General features: G+C 39.0%; 1 protein-coding gene across 2 annotated transcripts in view; it reads left to right on the top strand.

The window, feature by feature from the left end:
• Positions 1–278: 278 nt before the first annotated feature.
• Positions 279–23,645, top strand: part of pdcd6 (programmed cell death 6) — a 41,345-nt gene continuing 17,978 nt past the window's right edge. The window contains exons 1-2 of one of the 2 annotated variants that reach the window (XM_033985739.2): positions 279–522; positions 7,274–7,335. In XM_033985739.2, the coding sequence (XP_033841630.1) occupies positions 440–522; positions 7,274–7,335 (145 nt within the window). In that variant the 5' untranslated portion in view covers positions 279–439. The remainder of the gene's footprint in view (positions 523–7,273; positions 7,336–23,645) is intronic. The other variant, XM_033985738.2, reaches the window with a different exon arrangement.

The following is a 23,645-nucleotide window of genomic DNA, read 5'->3' as shown; positions in this document are numbered from 1 at the left end:
ATTTAAGAAAATAAGCATAGTGTTCCAGTGTTTATTTATACAGTTTTACTAACGAGTCATCTAAGTTTATTATAGAAGCAGACATATTAGGCTTACATTTAAAAACTACCGCGACAAACCCAACACTTTTGCTAGTACATGCCTATTTTTTAATAATACATTTTGACAGTTTTCAAGCAGTGTTTGTGGCGAACTCGAAACTATTTTTATTTTTACGGCGGAAAATGTGACGTCACCGCGTTACGGAAGTGGTGAATGATTTTTTTTTTTTTTGGCCACGCCCCTCTGAAGGGAGAGGCGGAGGAGGCAAGAGAGAGGACTCCACGAGCAAAAACCAGCCTCATAAGAAGCAACTACAGCGGGACGAGAAGGAACCGATTACAGACAGCGCATTGGTGTTGAACATTTGCACATTTTGAGACGCTATTCCCTTTAAAACATGGCCTATCACAGCCCGTACAGACCCCCGCCGCATATTAACCACCCGCCTGACCAGGGATTTCTATGGAATATCTTTCAGAGGTGAGTGGTTTCGTTTTCTCCTCCTGTCAAACGCTGTCAGATGGTATTGCAGACAGAAAAAAACATGCTTCTAATTATCAAATCTCTATCAAATTTTGTTATTCTATGAGACAATTGATCTGGCAAGTTACTACCACAAACAATAATCTTACTTTGTTGTGAATTCTGTGTAAGGTTATTGTGTCATTTGGCTTCCTGGATATTACATAGTATTGCTTCACAAAGGTGACTATAGTTTAGCTTAAATTTTCTACTTAAAATGTACATACGGCAATTAATATATACTTCATTCTCAGGATTTAGTACATGTTCACACACAGACATGTAAGTGCCCCAGGATAGCTTACATACATTACAACATATTTCAGTTCTGTGTGGTAGAAACTCCAAATGCCCTTGAAAATCTTTAGGCAAGTTTTGAAGCAACTAAAAATATGCGTATCTTTTATTAATGAATGTAAGAGGTAAAAGAGGAGACAGAGTTTGCCAAAAGTCCCTTGATAAAACTTTAGAGTCAAATTATGTGCATATGTTGAATTTTATTTCAGTATTTAGTAGGAATCTTTGCATAATGCCAGCGTTATTTCGTCTCACATTATCCTTGGCTTACTTGGCATCACTTCTCACAGTCTCCCGCTCCAAAGTGTGCCAGCGTCACGGTAGCACAAAGCAATATGGAAATTGTCGTTTTGGCCTTTGGTGATGGTAAGTATATGATATGCGTTATGTAATACTGCAGAGGATTTTTCCCTCTGCTTTCATTCTCACATCACATTAAAATGCTGCAGGCATCATTGCACGCTTTGAAACACCCTTACAAATTATTTATGTGGAGGAGTGGGAGCGACCTCTCAGATACACTACAGCCGTATATATTAATAGGTTTCATATTTTGCCCATGTTTCAGAAATAGAAGCGGTCCGACAGATGGGAGATGTAGGGCGAGGAGCGTGAGTTTGGGTAGCTGGTTTTCCGCTGCCTCTGGGTCACAATCTTGACAGAGCTGTGCTGGAATTCCCTTTGGTCATGTGACCTCAAGTCAATAGAGCAGAGCGCCGCAGCGAGAGGCCTTTCAATGTTTGTATGTGATAAACATACACCTACCAGCCTATGACTCACCCTCACACTGAGAAACCAATTTGTTTAATCCAATTGTCTTGTCACTTGGCTTTCTAATTATATAGCGAAGCCCTTCATTTTCTCCCATAGGTTTCTACAGTATAAACAACCCCTTGTGAATAATTTCCTTCAATACGATTGCAGGTGTTAACAAATCAGTTATCGCTATTAAAATTAGCACCTTGACTCTTACATTTAATTTGATAAACTTGCTTTTATTTAGACTCTATGTGGTAGAGATAGACCGTTATATCGATATATATCGGCCAATATTTGGGCTTTTTAGTGTATTCCTATCAGCCTTATATCTCCAGCATAGGCTGATATTATGTTTTGGTCAATCTGCTGCCTAAAAAATACACACAAAGCTTTATTTAAACTTGTTAATATGAAGAGATCACTGCACAAAACGTGACTATGCAGCTCTCTTATAGGTCTGTGGTTATAAAAAGGGCTTGAGGGGAATTTGTAGTAAATTAAAATGACATAATTTGGAGAAAATAATCAAACTTGGCCCTAAAATATCAGCAGAGTTTATCAGCCATCAGTTTTTCTGGATTCTAAACAATCATATCGACATTTGCCATGAAAAAAACCCATATCTTTCAATCTCTACTGTGTGGCTCCACCATCTCTCTCTATAAATCTTTATTAAACCACTGCTCTTTTTCCTGCTGGATTTCAGTGCCATTCAGTTTGTTGTAAATAGTGCAGTTTGTAGACTCTCTAGTTCCCGTAAAGCTGTCTTCTAGTCCGTACTCGATAGCTTGGAAGTTGGCACTACATGATTCATGAATTGACAGCTCTTCAAAGTATGACGTTGGTATGACCAGTCTGTTTGCACTTTGTCCCTTTAGAGTCAGATTAGATGGTCATATGTCTAGATTAGACTGTTGCTATGTGAAATACAATGGCTGTGTAGAGATTGTGTCAGTAGTTACACCTTTCATATCTACAGGGGTTAAACAGTGTGCAGGAGTCGCTCAGTTGGTCAGAGTGTTTGTCCGAACGGTGGTCCGAAGTTTGGCGGTTCGAATGGGTGCCTGGTTCCCTGATGTAAAGAGCTTTGTGTCTGACCATTTACCATTTATAAGCAACCTTAAAAGTCATTTCATTTATTTAAGCAGCTTCAAAAATATGCAGGAGTTATTGCAATAGCTACGTTTCATGTCCTAAGGCAAAGCATTAAACAACAAAATGAGAATAGAGTCTGTTTACATCATTAAGGAAGTTAAAACAGCCCAAGAAACAAACAGAGGATCGTCAATGAATGCACAGCTGGTTATTTTTAAACCAGTTTTGAAGAACATTTTTGAAATTTAAGTAGTTGTCACAGTTTCTGACGTGCTCCGGCAGTGTGTTCTATGATTTTGTGCCTCTGATAGACGTCACCGTTTGGTTTAATTTGGTTCTACACCTTTGCACAGCGCAGTCTCCTCTAGTTAATGCTGTGCTGCTTATTCTAATGTGTTTTACTTATTAAATGGATGAAAGACAGAAGGGTAAGTCCCTTAGAGCTTTCAAAATGAGACCAGCATCCAGAAACATCTGATAGTTTTGAGATTTATGTTTTAAACTCAAGACTTTAAACATGTGTAAGGGCATTGCATTAATAATTGAGTATAAAAAGAACCAATCTTTACTGAACTAAACGTAAAAGGAGCTGTTAACCTGACCTCAGACGACATCACAAGGTGGAACAGAGCATTTTGAGCTCTTTTGGAGATGTAGACAGACTAATAATAAAGTGTTACTCAAACAAATGAACAAATGAATGAAACAAAACACAACTCCAGGTCTGTTTTTGAGGAGGGAACAGCATTAGAACATGACTTAAACTTCACAAGAGTCAGTTTTGCACATTATAGGACCTTTTTAACTTCAGAACAATTTGTCGAAGTCTAAAGTAAACTACAGGGTTGACCAGTATTAATTTGAATACAGTTTTTATTTGTTTGCGATTAGACTGTTTTCTGTATAGCACATTTAACAACATCCATACCTATAGTGTATATAATGCCTGTTTTTTGCAGCTGGAAGTTTCCTCTCATATCTTCCCCGTTATGACGACACAGAGGCGTGTTTATGTGGAAACTTGGTGCAGACTTTGTGCTCCACTTCATATTCCAACCTCTGCTCATTGGAAACAGTGAAACATGGGAAATTTTGAATGTCCGCCGCATGTGTTTTGCATCTTAAACCTGCGCGGCGCACTACAGGCTGGTTCTGTTCTCGAGGCGTGAATATCCAGATGGCTAACAGTTTGCTGCGGGCCTACGCTGATACTGGCTAAAGCTGTTTTTATAGCACCTCGTCTATGTTTATTTATTTAATTTCATCTTTATTTATATGGTCAGACCCAATGAGAGCACTTAGACTCTCTTCTTCATGATTGCCCTGTTCAAATTACAGAAAAAATACAAACAAAAACAGTAAGTACATACATTTAAAACATTAAAAGCAGGTGCAGGTGTGATTTTAAAAGTTCATTACCAGATTTTATATCACACTTGTGGCACTAAAGTATCCAATTGCGCTCGTCTTTGAAACATATTCCATTTCTGTGAAGCTAAACAGCCAAACCCCCTTTTTTCCCCATCTCAGTTCTAGCACGTTTAGTCCTTTAGACTTTTACAAACAGGTGATCTTGTCTTAAAAGTTCCCGTATCAATGATTTACAACTAAGTGAGACATCCAGACAGTCTATGAAGTCGTCCTGCATAAATACATTTCATACAGTGTTGTTTTTTGCGACGCTAACGCTACCTTCACTGGGATAAAACCGTCATAGAAAACCACAAGGTCACACAGGAGAGAGCCGATACTGTGTGTGCATTTTTGGGTTAATCAATCAGTGTTTGGTGAAGGCTGGGTGCCCTCGCTTGTGGTACAACTTCCCACCTTTTTGCTATAAAGCGCTCCTTATGCCTGTAATGTTTTCTCAAGCAGGGAGAGCAAGCAGCCAGTTAACCTCTGCATCTTTATGTTTATTTTACTATGGGAAAACTCAGGCTACTAGCACTGACAGACAGACTTAAGTCCACATTAAAAAAACACTAAGTACGCAGTGATTTGGTCGTACGTTTTTGTTTTTTTTCACTGGGGGAATCCCTCGCCGCTCACAGCCCCTCCCATATGTTTTCTCTGTACAGGAATGCGCTTTATGTTCGTGTGTGCGTTCGAGCGGACTGGTTGGGCCGGGGCAGTTGCTAAGGAACAACTGAGTCACGGGAAGTTTTTGACCGTGCTGCATTAACAAAACCCTGTTATTTTTGGCGCTGACCAGCCCTGGAGTGAAAAGGATACGGAAATCTTGACCTATTTGGAAAGCACATAGAAACAGGTTGAAGTTATTGTTGCGAATCATTACATAAGCTTAAATGTTAGCTTAGCCTATAGGGAACATAGGTCAAATAGCTGCAAGATGATGACTTGGGTGTGGTTCTGTGATAAGTCAGGCACATAACTTTACTTCATACAGTTAGTTTCTTGTTGTTCAAATGGACAGGGCTGTTATTATGAGCAGGGGAGTCGACAGGGGAGGACAAAGCGGTCTATAGTCCCGGGCCCCAATGTAGGCCTGTCATGATAAATACTATATAGACACATTTTCAGGGCTCAATATTTATCGTGGGTACTTTTTCTTTGTACCATTTGGACATTTTTATTTATTTATTTTCTGTAGTACAATGAGATTAGAGCTTTTGAGAGTTTAATTATGAACTTCTATGACTCATTATAGATGCAAAATAACTTCTTTAAATAAATAAATTTGGTTATTTATGTGTTTATTTATTAAAGCTCACCTTTTTTAACAATATTGTACATTTAGAATACTTTTTAGGTGGGTCATTTTGCTTTATATGTTCCAATATTGTCGTTTATCGTCTATATTTACTTCAACAATATATCGCAAATATTCAAAATTTGTTATAGAGACAGGCCTACCCCAGGGTGTTATGGGCCCGGAATTGGACCTTCTTCCTATTTGTTTATATTAGATGGGGCCCATGAGAGGTTTCTTGCCCCCGGGCCCCCAAATTTCTATCGACGTGCCTGATTATGAGTAACTATTAACAAGCGCTTAATTTAGCAGTGTGAGTTATAGAAAAGAGTCCAGCAGCTAAATGACCTTTAGATCTCTAGATTTTGTAGTTTGTAAGTGTTTTTTTTTATTATAAATTGCCATCACCTGAAGATTATATTGCCAAACTTTCATCTTCAATATGCGTGCAGAGGCAAGAGAAGCTGTTTGCACTGGTCCTGTTATGATCGACGACTGTGTTTGTTTTATTACCTATTTCCTTATTTGACATATGAGTTCATTTAATTTGGCCACACTGTTCAGGTCTATGTAAATAAATATATAATAATGACAATGATCCACTACGCTTTTATCAGCCCGTGATAAGTTATTTAATATTATCTTACCTTTTATTGCCATAATTATCAACAATGCGGTTTCCGACAGTAGCTCAGTTGGTAAAGTGTTTGTTCACTGAGCTAAAGGCTGATTGTTCGAATCCCACTCTCGATTATAAAAAGAAAACAAAACATGCTGGCGGTGCGATTCCAGCTCCCACAGATGAATGCTGCCGTTGTGTCCGTGGGCAACACACTCTATGTACACTGTTGTATGAATGTGTGAGTGGTTCCTTGATGTAAAGAGCTTTAAGTGACATGAAGGTGGAAAAAAGCGCTATATAAAAATGTGACCATAATTATAAATGTTTATCAGCTTTTGATCAATTTGTTTAATATTTTTAAGTTGTGGCTATTTGGTGATTAGACAAAAAATCTATCCATCTGTACTTTTATATATTCATTTTATCTTTAATATTTGGATTTTGACAGTCACAGTTCATTCCTTAACTAGAGATAGACCGATGTTTGCCCGATATTTGGCCTTTTTAGCGTATTGGCTATCGGCTTTAAATCATCAGCGCAGGCCGATATTTTGTTTTGGTCGATCTGCTGCTTAAAAAGTACACACAAAGCTTAATAGTAACACTTAAATATGAAGAGATAGCTGCACAAAACATGTCTACACAGCTCTCTTATTGGTTTGTGGTTAAAAAAAAAAGAGCTTGGGCGGAGTTTGGAGTGAATTAAAATGACATAATTTAGGCAAAATAATCTAAACCAGCTCTACATATCAACCCAAAAATATCAGCAGATCTTAGCAACCGTTGGTTTCTCTGGACTCTAAACAATTGGTATCAGCATCAGCCATGAAAAAAACCCATCTCTAGCCTTAACCTTAAGCCTAGTTGGACTGGGCTGGTTTGATTTTATCCTCATACGATCTAAATCACTGTGTAAAAATGCTACACTACGCTCTCTGTAATCCGACACCTCACGGGCGCCATCATTCCCCACATTAGTTTCGCTTCAGTGTCCCGGGATCAAACCTCACGCTGATATTTGGCCTGTGCGTCTCAGGGGAGCAGTGAGGCTACAAATTTCCACTCATAGACTCCCTATTCATTCGCCTGTAGTGTTGAAACCTGAACGCACGCGGCTTGGGATTAAATTACAAATGGCGAGTGCCTTGTTGTACCTGTGGCTTTTGTGTCTAGAGAGAGGGAGCGGGCGTGTGAAGTGGTATCTAATCTTTGCTTTCTGTCCCCAGGGTCGACAAAGACCGCAGTGGAGTGATATCGGACTCAGAGCTGCAGCAGGCCCTATCGAATGGTGAGTATCATTTCCGGCTGTGGCTAACTACCTTTGTTCCTTTTAGCAACGTTTAACTCTGCCGTTCAAGTGTCCTGACCCCGCTGTCTAAAACCATGTTCTCCTTTACATAATCCACCTGCCTCTGTAGCTCATTAAAGGTGCACTGTGTAACTGCAAGTCTCCACGGAGATGTTTTTCCATTATGGAGACAAGCAGGCTAAGTTACTGGTGAGATCTGTGGAGAGGTGACCCCATTCGCAGTAAAGATGCACCGTTCAATGAGGTTAATCTGTTTTTTTCAATAATCTATCATAACAGATTCTTTTTTCAGACCGAGGTGTAGTTTGTTTTTATACCTGACAGTTTCGACTGCTCTCTAGCGCTCTTCCTCACAGTGGTCACGTGATGTTACTGCGGCGTGTCCGGTCAGCTGATTTAAACAGGTTTCGCCGCTGTCTTCCTACCGGTGGAGGCAGGACGACAGCGCCATCTGCAGTCCAACTTCTTCAGGACAGTATCCCAGTTGTGTGAGAGTAAAAAGGCCCCTCGTGTCAGTTTAAAGTCCATTGGGCACATTCGTTTCCGTATTTGTTTTTTGTCCTCTGTCCCAATAATATTTGCTCCGTCCCAGTCCATAATGTGGTTTCTCTTTTACAGAAATGGCCGATTTGAGTTGGTCCGGTTCTGTTTTGTGCTTTGTTGCTCGTTTCCTTCTCATGTTGTAGTTCAAACTGTTACGAATGAAAACAAACTAAACCTTGGTCTGAAAAAATATCACAAAAGTATAGTAAAAATGCATGTTTACAGTATTTTTGATGGAATAAATCCAAAATAGATAAGTTACACAGTGCACCTCGAGCGTTTACTATATACTATAATGTACTAGAGATTGACTAATGTGAGTTTTTTTCATGGATGATGCCGATACCGATTGTTTAGAATCCAGAGAAACCTATTGCTAATTAGATCTGCCGATATTTTTGAGCCAATGTGTAGGACAGATTTTTATCATTTATTTTATTTAATATTTACTATTTTGTTTTTATCATTTTATTTATTTATTTCACATATTTTTTTATTTTTTTTAAATTGACACCAAATTCACCCGCAGTGTCCAAGTAAAGCTTTTTGTGGATTCTTTGGGCAGCAGATCGGCCGAAACAAAATATCGGCCTGTGCTGGAAATTTAAGACCATAATTGTCACCATAATGAGGATTTTATTTTTATTTTTACTTGATACCATTGGAAGTTGAGTTGTAACTACCTGAGACTATTCTTAAAAGTCAATTATTCACGACTAAACACCAAACTGAACCTGGACTAGACCAGGACCAAACCAAGTCTACCTCAGGACTAAATGTGGCTCTAACCAGGACAAGTGTAAACCTGTCCTCAAGGGACCAGTGGTTTATTGATGCTATAATCCCACATTAAAGCCGTTTTAGTGCCTCTTTCCAGACAATTACCCCAGCAGTGACTGTATGGAGTCATTCATTATGTCACTGTCAGCGAGCTTCAGAAAAATGCAAACTATTAAAACTAAAATCTTTTGAATGGGCAAAAGTCCTCAAAATGTTGCCTATAACAGGAAGCTGAAACCCATGTAAAAACATAATTATTTGCTTTATCGCTTTATCTCTGGTTAAATGTGAGAGTCCAAAACATGAAACTGTTGAAACGCAACTTGCACTGAAACTTAACTCTTGCAATGGAAATATATCTACAGCATATATAAGAAAACATGGGATTTCATTACTTCACTTCAGCCCTATTTTGCTAAAGTGATTTTTCAGAGTTGTTTCCTTCTTATTGACGCTCTCAAGTTGTTTTTGTGGTGATTCATGTTTGAGCAATCTTTCATCTCATTTTCACACCATATCGCTGATGAATCCTCATTTTTACCGCCAACAGTACACATCCGCTCTGATGTATTTACTTTGTTCTGTTTTATTTTCTTAAATGATGATATACGTAGAGTTCTGCAGTGTTTACATCAACGTCAGCTCCCATTGGACACCGCAGTTTTCTAACGCGGAAGTCATTGGATTTGTTTCTTTTATTAAGCCGTTTTAGATGAATATTGTGAATTAAAATGTGCAAATTGTAACATGATGATCCACGAGTGTCAGAGATTGTAACTCTACACCAGAGACAAGTACAAATAGTTCTTCTTTAACTTTTGCAATGGAAACATATATACTGCATTTACAAAAACATGTCAGGAGTCGATTGCTTCACTTAAACCTAAAATGATGACCTGAAAATAACAGTGATCTTCAAATTGGACGACGCCCTGTACCCGCGCTGACAGTGATTGATAGCTCATGCATAATTATTAATGAAGACCCGCTTGTAGTTCCATAAATGGTTGTTACCATGACAAACTGCTGATGGGTGACTTTTCAGTCTATTAGCCCAGGCTTTTGTCAGTGAGCAGATAAGAAATATTAGCTACCACGCAGAAATGGCTCACTGAACGACCTTATTATGAAGACTCAGAAAGTACTGCTACTTCAAACTATAAATACTCAATACATTAACTTGACTACAGCAGATGTAATTTGAATTGTTTACTTACTACTTACTGAGTTTATTACTAGTGTACTGCTATTTTAATATTACCTGGATGACCTTACTGCTTCTTCCAATGTCTCTGCACTTGTGTAAAGCCCCTTTTCGAACTTTGTCAGGAAACTTTGTGATTATAAATTGAACAAAAATGATTCTTGAAGGCCGCTGTGTCTTTGTGTTGAGAAAAAGGAGTAAAGTGAAAATTAACTTGAAACGCTCCACTCGTGACCCGGGGATTTGAGCCGCTGTGATGGAAGTGCAATAGCTCTTAATCTTGTGGAGCTGGAGAGGAGGATGGTTCAAACGGGATTAGGTTCACTTCTCGTCTGGGCGTAGATAGAAAAATACAGGGCACTTACGATTCAGCAGTGAGCCTGAAGAGCAGACTGGAATAATAATACAGGTCATTGTCCATGCTAAGGCTACACGATCATTATAGGGTTCACCCATAGACTAGAATAGTGATTTTAAGTATAGGGCGAGGATTTAAATCAGAGCTATTCTGCAAAATGGACTTTTCAGAGCTTTCTACCATGTTATAGTTGTTTCCTTCTCATTTACTGTCTGCAGTTGTTTTGGAGTGATTTAATTGCTTATCTTCAAGACGCCATTTTGCTGGTGAATTCCTGTTTTCACCTTCACCTGTCCACGCCCACTATGACATACGCACTTCCTTCTTTAATTTATTTTTTTAATCGGTGATACACATAGGATTCGTCAGCGTCGTGTAGTTATTTTGGCACAAATGAAAAAAAAATGCTCCTTGCTAGTGTGATGTGCAGCTGTCCATAGCGCTTTGTTGTGATGGTGTTTATGGTGACGTCAGCTCCCATTGGACACCGCAGTTTTCTAACGCAGAAGTCGGCGAACTTGTTTCTTTTTTAAGTTATTTTAGATGAATATTGTGATTTTAAATGTGCAAATTATAACATAATGATCCAAAAGTGTCAGAGATGAGAACGATAGAGACACAAGCACAATATGTCTTCTTTAACCAAGTTTAAACTAGGTTTGAATCAGCCCAGGACAAAGTTAGGTCTAAAGTGGGATCAAAACTGGGACCAAAGATGGAACTTAATCCAGAACTAAACTTGGACCAGACCAGGACTAAACCAGGACCAGCCCAAGCCCACATGAAGATCAAACTAAGCGGAACGCTGAACTAGTATGAATGCATCCAGGCCTAAACCAGGTCTAAACCAGGCCTAAACCAGGTCTAAATCTGCACTAAACCAGGTCTAAATCTGCACTAAACCAGGTCTAAATTAGGACTAAACCAGGTCTAAACCAGGTCTAAATTAGGTCTAAACCAATTCAAAACCAGGTTGAAACCAAGTCTAAATCTGCACTAAACCAGATTTAAATTAGGACTAAACCAGGTATAAATTAGGTCTAATTTAGATATAAATTAGGTCTAAACCAGCTCAAAACCAGGTCGAAACCAGGTCTAAATCTGCACTAAACCAGGTCTGAAGCAGGTCTGAACCAGGTCTAAACCTGGTCTAGATTAGGACTAAACCAGGTCTAAACCAGGTCTAAACCAGGTCTAAACCAGGTCTAAACCAGGTCTAAACCAGGTCTAAACCAGGTCTAAACCAGGTCTAAACCAGGTCTAAATTAGGACTAAACCAGGTCTAAACCAGGTCTAAATTAGGACTAAACCAGGCCTAAACCCTTAAAGAGACTAAATCTGGCTTTAGATCCATTAAGACTCGGACCTGCTTCTCAAATTACAAATGAGGATCGACATAGTTCAGGGAGTTACTTCTTGACCTTGCTTTATATTTGCATAAACTAATATAAGATTTATGATGGACCATTCGGGCTTTGAACATCAGAGATTTTAGCAGCTGATAATGTTTGCCTTCTCATTAATTTCTGAGCATGTTTCCATTGAATTTTTGGCTGAAATCTCCTCAAAACTCGGGGAAGCTGTGCAGAGACTTCAGAACAGATCACTCCTCTTTTGTGGACTCAGAATGAGAATGGTAAACCAGGGACAACAGCAGCCGCAGCAGAGAGAAAGCACTTATCAAACGACGCAGTGGTTTGGCCCGGCATACTGATGAGACGGAGCGGGGATGTGCTGCCAGGCTACACATCTACATGAAACGATGTGAGGCTGATAACATTGAGGTTAACTGCATGAAATTGGAAGAAGATTAGATATTTTGGTGATATTATCAAAGCCAACTTTTTTGTAGAGCACATTTTATGAACAAGCTGCTGCACAAAGCAATAAAAAACACTCTAAATGTGCCTATGTCGATGTGCCGATCCAGCGTTTCAGTTACGATACCAATTTCGATACTATAAATATTTAAATATCTGCTGATACCTGAGACTGAAAACAATTCAGTTTATTTTTGTAAAGCCCAAAATTTCAACAGCGTCGCCTCCTAGGGCTGAATGTGAGAATTGATTTAAGCAAAAGAAAGTTAGAAAATGAACAATAAAACAGAAACAGACGAGCAAATGGAGAAGGGTCCCAGAGCGCCCCCTGTGCTTAGACCCTCGTCCTGCAGGAACCATTGCCCCAGAGCGCCCCCTGTCCGTAGACCCTCCTTCTCGGTGAGGAAAAACTCAAAACAACCCACAGGGAAAAAGAGAAACCTCGAGGAGAAGCACAGTAAAGGAGAGATTCACTCCCATGGACTGAACCATGACTTAACCAGGACTGAACCAGGACTGAACCAGGGCTGAACCAGGACTGAACCAGGGCAAAACCAGGGCTAAACCAGGGCTAAACCAGGACAGAACCAGGACAGAACCAGGACAGAACCAGGGCTGAACCAGGGCTGAAACAGGACGGGCAGGCTGCAGATGTGTCCAGGAGTGTACAGAGAGAGGCTTATCCACGGCAGGGTGGGGGTCATCTTAGCCAGGTGTGGGTTATTCCAGCCAGGTGAGGGAAGAGAGGATCCGAAAACAGCATTTATTCCCTTTAATTAAAGATAAAATAAGACAGAACTGGTTCAAATGTGCTATGTAGCTGTTATCGACCTCTCAAGAAACTACAGAACACCTTTGTCCTTTGTATAAATAATAAAATCAAACATCATGAGACTTTCTGAGCCAGTAAATAGTCATATTACATCAGCGTCTATGCCCAGCTGGGATATCAGGTTGGTGCGTCCCTGTTACGGGCAAATGCAGCTAGTAAAATATATATTATGTGTCCGTAACGCTCAAAAACAAACTTTTTTTTCCTATTGGTCAGCCTCTGTCGTGGTCTGACCGGTGGATTTAACAAGTCACTGTGAAGCGTGAACTCTCAAGATCACTATATTATACTGGTCTGTCATGTCTCCTTTCAAGAATTTATACTGAAAAGAGCTTTGGAGGGTCAAATGCTGGGTCAAAAGAAGAAATAACTTATTTTTGGTAGGTTTTTGATCACATTGGAAGACGTTTGTTTTAAGAAATCACTGCAGATTCTGTCAAAACTGTAAATTAACAGGTGTAATTTAATCAAATCTGATGTATTTAGTGGTGTCCTTTGCCTTTGTATGATATAAAAAAAAACTCTCATTTCAAAATATATATCAGATTTTTCCGAGATTGTTTTGTTTTGCATTTATTAACTTAAAATATGTACATAAATATATAGTTTTTAGCTATGTTTAGATGCCATTATTTTATTTTATTTGTGTTCTTGGTCGGTAAAATATAGGCCTACACTTCACCTTTTAAAACGCCCATATGGTGTTACCCCAAATAACTCCCACGGCTCTGTTTGTAATAATAAATGTGCTTAAGTAGACGTTTTCCTCGCCTTAGCGCTCCCCAGGACAGATCTTGTTGTGACCGGTTTCCTTGGCGTTATCTCGGTCACTTCATTAAACTCAGTGTGATATGAAATGGAGCCAGTGGAGCAGGACGGCGTTTTGCTGTCTCGCAGTCCTCTCGCTAAAGCCTCCAGGCCTGTGTGAAGGCTTTATTGACCTGCAAAAGGGTCATCCATTTTGGACGTTTATCTGCCTCCTCCGGCTCCTCCCTCGGGGCAGTGAGGCACAGAGAGTCAGAGCGCTGGAGGCAAAGGGCACAGGGCAGTTTGTGTTTTAGAGGCGGAACTGCCGACTCTTTTAGTGGTTTTATTTTCACGCTCAGGCATCTGTTAGTCGGGTTTTTCATAGGGTTTAGTTTGAGTGTTGTAATGATCTGGTGTTTTGTGTGTAGTCGTTGTTCTTGTGACTGTTTATATGTTGTTTATGTAACTGCTTTTGTATGTGACACTTGGTTGCTATGACGACAAGTTAACGTGAAGGTTCGATTGGTCAGTTACTGGTACGTTTTGGCGACCAGTGAGTCGAGTGAGTTGAAACCATAGATTGTAAAAAGTCAAAAGAAGCTCATGGAGGCTAGAGCAGTTATAGCGGCTAGTTTGGAAGTTCCACAGTATCATAGCAACCAAAGAGCCAATCTGGAGCGAGGCTGTTGAAGGTAACACCCCTTCTCACCCACACTGCTGGTTTAGCAGGGATCGGGTGCTTAGCAACGCTGTCAATCAAACCTGTTGCTAACGCTAACAGGAGCGACCTCAGGGAAAGAAGGACCTGATTTGTCTATTTTTAATGTTCATATGTTGATTTACAGACACAAAAGTGAAATAAAAACCACAGGATCATGTAGAGGGTTAATACGAACATTTAAGACCAAAATGAGTCTGAAGCAGCAGGTACAGAGAGAGGGGACAGTTTTTATTATTTTTTATTATTTTTATTATTATTATTTATGATTTATTATGTATTATGTATTGTTATGTATTATTTATTTTATTATTTATTTTAATTATTATTATTTTATTTTTTTTCATATGTTGATTTACAGACACAATAGTGAACTAAAAACCCCAGGATCATTTCGAGCGGGTTAATACGAACATTAAAGACCAAAATGACGAGTCTGACAGCAGCAGTTACAGAGAGAGGGACCACAGTTTATCAATAAAAAGTGAATTGAAGCCAGAGTCGATGGAGCAGGAAGCGTGCCCATGATCACTTTCTATTTGTAGCGTAGCGGCTAGCAGGTTAACTACGTCCATTTATATATAAATATATATATATAAACAGTCTACGGTTGAGACTGCTGTTGTTTTGCTCTTGTTTTGTCGTGCGTCACGGCCCTTCTGTTCTGAAAATAAACATCCAGAAGAAATTCAGTGTGTTTCCCTACACCAGAACACTACAATATTTTTATTTACAACATTTATTCTTATTAATGCCTGCATTTTGTGTTTCCCCCTTTGAGTATATCGTAAAAGCAGCACATAAAACTAGACTGCTGCGCTCTGTCTGCATCTAATCATCAAGTATTTTATCTTCCACAAAGAGTTTGCTCCCTCATGTGAATCTTATGCTAATGTTATGTTAATGTTTGTGATTTTAAATGAAACGTAATGAAATATTTTGTTGAAGTACTGTCTGGAAAAGGGGCAGATAACGTAAGATTACTCTTCTTTCTGCTCTTTCTGATTAATTTCTTGTATGTTTAACTTTATGATATTCTACTTCATCCTTTTGCGTCTTAAAAATAAGATAATGCCTCTTTATTTTAGTGTTGTGGGTTTTTTTTGAAAGTTTATCTAATTAGTTATTCTTTGAGCTCGGTCGTGGTACATTTATCTTTATGATTTTACAGGAAACTAAACTTTTGAAATTCCAGCGGACATTTTTTGTTCAGCAGCGTAAACGAGCAGCTCTTGTCTTATTAATCACTGTTTCCTTTTCAAAGTCAAGCCTAATTTGTTGCGTTTATTTCATTTTAACGCTCCTCTTACACCGTTTGAGTTAGTTATTGAGGTTTTTCGTATTGTTTGATGGAGCAGAGCGTGTGCGATCTCCTACTGACGGCGCTGCAGAGGAAAACAAATGCAGATGCTGTTTACTTTCACATCCTGACGACAACCGACACCGCGCCACCAGCTCCTCAATCTTTACTTCAAATTGTTTCGTTAAAAGTCATAGCGGTGAGTAGGAATGGGTGATATATCGGGTCACAGCTGCAGTTACAGACGGAGGAGTGACAGTTTTCCAATGTAAAGCGAACTCGATGGAGCCGGAAGAGCGCCCAAGTTCGCTTCCTGTTTGGAGCGCGACGGCTAGCAGGTTAGCTTTATCCATTTATTGGCTCAAAAAATCCATATTAGCCCTTCTCTAGCCGTGAGTCTCTTTCAATTGTCTCTGATGTGGCTCACAAAATTGCAGTTGAAAAATAGTTTGGGGAAAATTGATGTCCCCGAGCACAATATGAAATGAACTCTGTCAGTCAGATATTGGCTGTCCTAGAGTGAACCATTCTGCAGTTTTAAACTCTCTAAATCAGTGCTGCTCGTACAACCTTGTAAAAAAAAAGACTAAAAAAAAACTGGCTTTTTGAGCAGCATCACGCAAAAAGGTCAGAGGCTGGTGGCATTATTCAGCCGGACAGGTGGGGTGTTTTTCAGATCGAAGAACATGAAGCCAAAAGGTTAATTTGGGAACTTTATGGACAGATTATGATAAATCCAAACATGTGTGGATTTTCAATTTTATCACAGCGCTAAACAGTCTGAACGAGAACTAACTTTTATTTATTCATTCAGCACTTCTTAAAAACTTAAACTTGTGTCTATGAACTGCATTTTACAGCCAAACAAAACAAAAATCCATATGTATAACGTATATAACAGAAGAAGTTAATCCGGAACAGTAACATAAGCAAAGCCGCAAACCCGCAGATTTTTAAAAGCGTCAAAGCTGCACCGGCTCCGCTAACCTCTGTATATCCCCATGTTAAAACACCAAACTGTTTTATATTGCTTACATCGGATTAATTATGTTTTGAAACTACAGCAACGTTAACAAGAGGGACGGTGCTTTGGAGCAATAACAAACCATGGCTCAGCGCTCGCATTAATGAGGCGACTTGCCATCAAAGTTTCGGTGTCTGCGCCATCTGCCTTTTCCTTCATAACTTGTCCTTGTGAAACTGTGTTGAATTATCCCCCACGACTATAAACTTTTGTTCATTCCCTGAGCTTCTGGATGTGACACATGACTGTAGTTTAGAGATCTTATTTTGAAAGGGCATCGGAAGTTTATTATTTTCCCATTTCCTGTTGTTCTCCTGCTGAAAAATTGAGCACTGTTGCTGCTTTTGGTGTAAACTGGGGATAATTCACACCAGTTTTTAAAGGTGCACAGTGTAACTTTTCTGCTTCCGGCTCGTCTCCATGGAGATGTTATTGCTTTGCCTGGAATGTTGTACAGTATGGCATTAAACATATCTGTCTGTCATTTATTTAATCATGTGTTGTTTTATTGTTAAAAAAAAAAACTCTTGAAAAACATGCACGCTGCCTGTGAGGAGAATCGCCTCTCCACAGAGCTGACCTGTAATTTGTACTGGTTCCATCAGCTGCTCGTCTCCATGGAAATACATAAGATTAAGGTCATACTGTGGAATATTTCTTGACAATGCACCAAAAATGAGGCTAAAATACAGGAAGTAAAGCTCAAAAACACAGGAAAACGAATAAAATATGAAGAACAACAAATCAAAACATGATCCATGACAATTCCAGGCAAAGCAGTGACTTCTCCTGACCTGCCAGAAAAGTTTCGCAATGCACCTTTAAATGAGAAACTCCAGTAAGATCAGCCCAATCAGTCAGCCTTTGTTTAGCTTCGTTCCCCTCTCTTGTTTCTCTGCACTCTCCCTCCAGAGACACCAGCGCAGAGCCTGCTGTTTGTCCTTCACTTTGCCCTCCATCACTTTTACTCCGTTTCCGCTGCCTCCTCCTCTTCATCGCAGTACCATAAAAGACAACATGGACTCCTGTGAGCTTTAAGTCATGTTCTAACACTGTTTCCTCCTCAAAAACAGACCTGGAGTCGTGTTTTTTTTAGTCTATCTCCACACATCTCCAAAGCTGGACACTGTCAGTCTATAAATGACAAACGCTTTATGTTGACAATATGAAATTATTTGAATATTTGTGTTTCTTGCACCGCTCCTTCAGATATAATGTAGTTTTTCTCATTGTTGTGTCCATCCTTAGAAAATACCAGATTTAGTGCATCATTTTATGTACTGTTCTTTTATTCACATTCACTTCAAATCATAAATCAGATGTTGCGTTTTACTCTTGAGTCGCAGTTTTCCCAAATATTTTTTAGACACACTCCAGTAATTCCTTGCACCACTACTTTGTACTTATACTTGAGTAATGTTATTATGAAGTATCGCGACTCTTATTTAAGTATTTGTTTCTGTTCTATCACATGTTCTTACGCAATACAGTATGCCAAAACGCTCTGTTCCACCCTGTGATGTCATGAAGTGGTAGTTTTCAAGTTAACAGCTGCTTTTACCTTTAGTTCAGTTCTCAGGTGAAGGTGGAGCACTTCCTGTACTACCACACGATGACATCACAAGGTGGAACGGTGTGTTTTCAGTTTGAGAGAAGAACTCAGCCTTAAATGTGCAGAATTTGTGTGTTAAACATGCGTAAATGAAACAAAAAACACACAACTCCAGCTCTGTTTGTGACGAGGAAACAACATTATAACACGGATCAGAAAAAAAACGTTGAAATACAGGCCCTTTAAGATGTAATAGTAGAGTTTTGCCTCCCTCCATAAACCGCGCTCCTTCTGGCTGTGCGTTATACCCTCTGCACACAGATTTATGTTCTCCCAGTTATTTATTTAAGTGTTGGAGAAGTAATAGCCTCTGAAATTGCTGACGTGACTGAGTGAGTGCGCGGCGCTGGCTGTGCAGACTGGAGTCTTGGCTCCGACTTGGACAGAAAGAGCAGGTCCACCAATGTAAAGCTATAGTCAACATTTGAGGTATTTTTGTCTACTCTGGTTGAGATGACAGAGAGTGATTTATATTTCAGTTTTGGATGTGTTCAGCTGTTTGGGTTTAAAAATGGCTGGTCCTGTTGACGGCTTAATGCGACGCAGTGGAACCAGGACAGAGACAGAGATAACTACATTTGCCTCTCAAATGTATCACCAGTCTAACTCCGTGGTGGAAGATGTACTCCATTTTGTTGAGTAAAAGTACAGATAAGGAGCAACAAATGGAGTAAATGTAGAAGTATCACAGTGTTAAAGCATTAAAATGTGCGTGGAGTTAAAAATATCAGTATTTCACGCAGATTTTGAGTCTCATAAAGCTTCAAATGTGGTGATTTTGATAAAGATTTGAGCTGAGTTTTGTTGAACAGAAACAGCTGAATGGATATTTTTATTTTAGCTGTTTTTATTTGTATATTCTTGTTTGCTCAAATTATGAACTTGATAAAAAAAAATAAACCCCTCAGGCTTTTCAGCAGGTCTCAAACTATAATAAAAATACTTTAACTTTTCAGTCAAGTTCAAAAATGTAGTGGAGTAGGAAGTACAGATACCTAAAATTTTTACTTAGCTGTAGTAATTTACTGCTTTTACTTTGTTGCGTTCCATCACTGGTCTAAGCACATCTGGTAAATGCTCTTTATACTGCATTATGTTAAAAGCTCAGAACCACATTTTTGAGTTTTTTCTTAAAACAGAACTATCATATTTTCAGGAGTATAAGTCGCACCAGCCAAAAAAAAAAAAAGCATAATAATAAAACAACAACAACATATATTTCACATATAAATCGCATTTGAGAATAAGTTGCACCCCTTGACAAACTATGAAAAAAGTGTGACTTATACTCCGGTAGTTATTCCTCACGTACCTTGTGGATTCAGAGCATTTTAAGCTCTTTTCACAACTCCCAGTGTGGAGTTGTGCCATGGCGGAAAAGCGAACAACAACTCTCATGCTAACAAACACTTCTTAATCATCATACAATAAAATACTTCTAATTAGTTGCAGGCAGAACACAGCAGACATCTTTTGACCTCAAGAGCTGTTATACAGTATACAAGGCAAGACAAACTTTGGTCAAATACATGAAAAAAATCTGGGTCACTGCCTTAAGTGCACAGATGGTTATTAAAAGTCTTACATCACATAAAATGGACTCTTGTAGCTTTAAACCACGTTAGAATGCTGCTACCTCCTCAAAAACATACTTGAGTGGTGTTGTGTTTCATTCGCACATGTTTGAGAAATACTTTATTATTAGTCTGTTACATCTCCAAACTCAAAACGCTCATGCAGTGGTAGTTTTCAAGTTAACAGCTCCTTGTTAGTTCTTTTCGTTGTTTGTATTTGTCCATTACTTTTAGTATGTATGTGTCCCTGAATCTGTACTTTCCCTATAATCGTGGCTGTTGGCTGTGACTGGAGACTGTTTTCCAGCCTGGCCAATCCTGGGGCCTGTGTGTGGCCAGTCTGCCATTTTGTATGTGCAGCGTGCCTCTCTTGTGTGTCACTACGGTGGTAGTGACTTTGTGTCTTGAGACACATGGCCGTCAGAACTGACTCTGTGTTGTGTTTTCGTGAACTTTACTTTTTTTGTTTTAAACCTTGCACAGTACTGTTTGTTTCAATATTTTTAGACCTCTTCTGTTTAGTTTACCCTTAACATTAATGTTCAATGAAATTACTTCTTAATTTACCATTTTTCATCTTTGTTTCTTTTGTTACTTCCCTGTCCCCACCCGAGCTGGATCGTAACACTCCTTTTACCTTTAATGCAGTAGAGATATCAAATTCCAGGGCTGAAATAATCCAAATTACTTGTGAAGGTGTGTGGAGTTTAAAAACACAGTGGAGCACTTCCTGTATCACCACATGATGACATCACAACGTGGAACAGAGCGTTTTCAGTTTGAGACAAGAACTAAGCCTAAATATGCAGGGTTTTTGTGTTGAACATGTCTGAATGAAACAAAAAACACAACTCCGGGTCTGTTTGTGACGAGGAAACAACAGTAGAACAGATCAGAAGATAGTGTAATATGAGCCCTTTAAACATCTGATGCATTTAATGTCCTCAAATGGAGTTGGATTATAATTTTTGTGAAGAACTTTGTCTAGAGCATTTGTTAGAAAGTCTAGTACATTTCCCTGTCCTTGTAAAATGACCTGGAGCCCGTAGAGTGGACCATGGCAGGTTTTATGTGGTACACGTTTTACCTGGAGAGCCATGAACGCACCTCGGCTCATTTACATTCACCGAGGAGAGAATGAACCAAATGTGTGAGCTGCTTCAGAGACGTTTCCCGACTATAAGATTAAAGAGGAGAGGCATTCACTGACCATTTACTCTACAGCGTATCTGACCATTCTACAAGCCTGAGGAGTAAGGAAATGTGTACTAACCCGCAATAGGCGAAATCAGCGAAGTATAAGTTATCAGACAATTATTCTCTATGTTTTGCAGCTGTAAAACCCCTCACCACACACTTTATACACTTTTCTCACACAGGCATTAACATTTTCTCACATTTCTCTCTTGTTTAAACACTCTCAAAGCTCTAACCTTCGTAGAAAACCAAATATTATACTATACTGTAAATCAGAGGCGTCAAACTCATTTTCACTGAGGGCCACATCAGCAAAATGGCCGCCATCAAGGGCCAGATGTAACTGTGCGGCAGTGTAAATGTCACTAAATGTAACCGAATGTCATGTAAAATAAATGTAATTACTTTTCTGTGATAAACTGACATTTTTAAGTGTGTTTCTGGTCGGGACACACCTCCTCACAGACCTTCAGCTCTGCTTCAAATACGGCCTTTTACAGCCTTTTAATTATTGGACAATTTGTTGTTTTTCTTGCAGACTAACTTTTTCATACTTAGCTCTGTGTTTGGTGTCAAAATGTCGACGTCCTTCCATGCCAACAGTTTTCCTCTTCATAAACATTTTGTGATGATTATTTGCAAATATTTCTCAGTTCCACTTGTTGGGAAAATCTCATTAGTTTATTATCAGTCACACATTGAAGCAGCATAGGCTTATTTTAAAATGACAGCCACGCCTTTTAATTTATCTTCTCGCGGGCCAAATAAAATGAAGTGGCGGGCCGCATTTGGCCCCCGGGCCTTGAGTTTGACACATGTGCTGTAAATAAAGATGACAGCTTTGAGAAATACTGTAACAAATTGAATTTTAATGATCAATCTACGAGGTTGGACACATTAGAAATGATTAATAGTGACTCACGTGTATTTCACATTTCCTCTGACCGCGCCTCTTCCTCTGAACGCTCCGCTGAAATGTCTCGTAATTTTTCCTGCAGTCACTGATCCTTAAAGCTAAAGCAGACTCCGTCCTTACGATGGTCTTGTTATAGTTACAACCATTTTTGCTCCTTGTTAAAACTTATTTCTGCTGTCGTCCTTATGTTATTTTCCTCCTCCTTTAAGAGACAAACCGAAGATTCATTTATTCCGTAATGGCGGAATTGTTTTCTTGCATAAAAGTTACTCAAAAGTACATTTGTTTTTATATTTTTCTTCTACTTAAACTAGTATCACACACTTATTTGACGCATCAATGGAAAAATAAGGATGGATAAAGGTATAAAATAGAGGTAGTTGTGTGAAAAAGGGACAAAAGTACATGTTGATACTTTCTTTAACATGATTTTTATGGCTAAAATAAGTCTAGGCGAGGTATAATGGTCTATAATGTACTCAGTCCTTGTTACAGTTTTATTGGTGCGCTCCTCAAATGTGCTGTACCGCAACAATAAGTAGGAACCAATATTATTATGAAGAAAGTAAATGTGTCCATCATAATATAGTAAATAATATTCAAAATCCGTGAAAAAGTGAACCGTGATATAGCGAGCGACCACTGTACCTCAAAACAGTAGTGGAATGTAACAAAATAAAAGTAGTAAAAGAAGTACTGTTCTTAAATGTAATTTTAAGGAGCTGCACTTTACTTACATTACATTTTACTACATTTAACAGTGGATACTTTTTACTTCTACTTCACTACATTTGAGAGCAGTATCGTACACGTTCATAATTTGAGCAAACGGAAATGTAAAAATAAAAATGGATAGAAAAAACAGTCGATTCAGTTGTTTCTACTGAACAAAACTCAGCTCAAATCTTTATCAAAATCACCACATTTGAAGCTTTATTAGATCTCGAAATCAGCGTGAAATACTTTTACTTTTTACTCTTTAAGTACATTTTCAAACACGTGCTTCAATACTTTTACTTAAGTAGATTTTTTCATGTGATACTTTTACTAACACTGGCTTTTTTTCGATGTTCCAGTAATGTTTTCTATTGAGTCGTTATGGAGATAATTCAAAACTGTAAAACCCAATAAAAAACATTTATTATACTACGATGTAACAATAAAGGGATTATTGCAGAGGCGCTTCATGTCCTTCTTGCAGTTTTTTGGGCTTGGGACGGGCACAAAAAGATATATTTTTCAGTGTTTTCTTGTATTTTCTAACAGTCGTTTCACACATTTATACTAATTATCACGCCAGACGTACTTTTCACGTACATTTGAATTTTTAACACACATTTTTACCTCACTCCTCTAACTCCATAAGTTTTTCCCCCGACTCTTTCCTCACCCCCCACGTCTCCTTGGCCTTCCTGGCAGTTGGCGTCTGTACAGAGCGCGGTGTGTTCATGGGACAGAGAGCGCATTGTCCCAAAGACTCACTGACTCACAAACCACACGGCCCACCTCAGTCTGGCCTCACCGCTGACCCCTAGAGGAGGCTCCTGCTGTGCGCACTGTGTTAGCCTTGTGTACGTGGGGCGAGCGGGGAAAGGGCAAAGCGTGTTTTTTCAGTGTAATAACCTTGGTTGAGTGAATGCGGCTTATTGTAGATGCAGCGGTGA

The sequence above is a fragment of the Periophthalmus magnuspinnatus genome, chromosome 20, assembly GCF_009829125.3.
Source record: "Periophthalmus magnuspinnatus isolate fPerMag1 chromosome 20, fPerMag1.2.pri, whole genome shotgun sequence".
In the NCBI taxonomy this organism is placed as follows: domain Eukaryota; kingdom Metazoa; phylum Chordata; class Actinopteri; order Gobiiformes; family Gobiidae; genus Periophthalmus; species Periophthalmus magnuspinnatus.
Note: the sequence above shows the minus strand (reverse complement) of the source record. Positions and strands in the feature narration are given on the sequence as shown.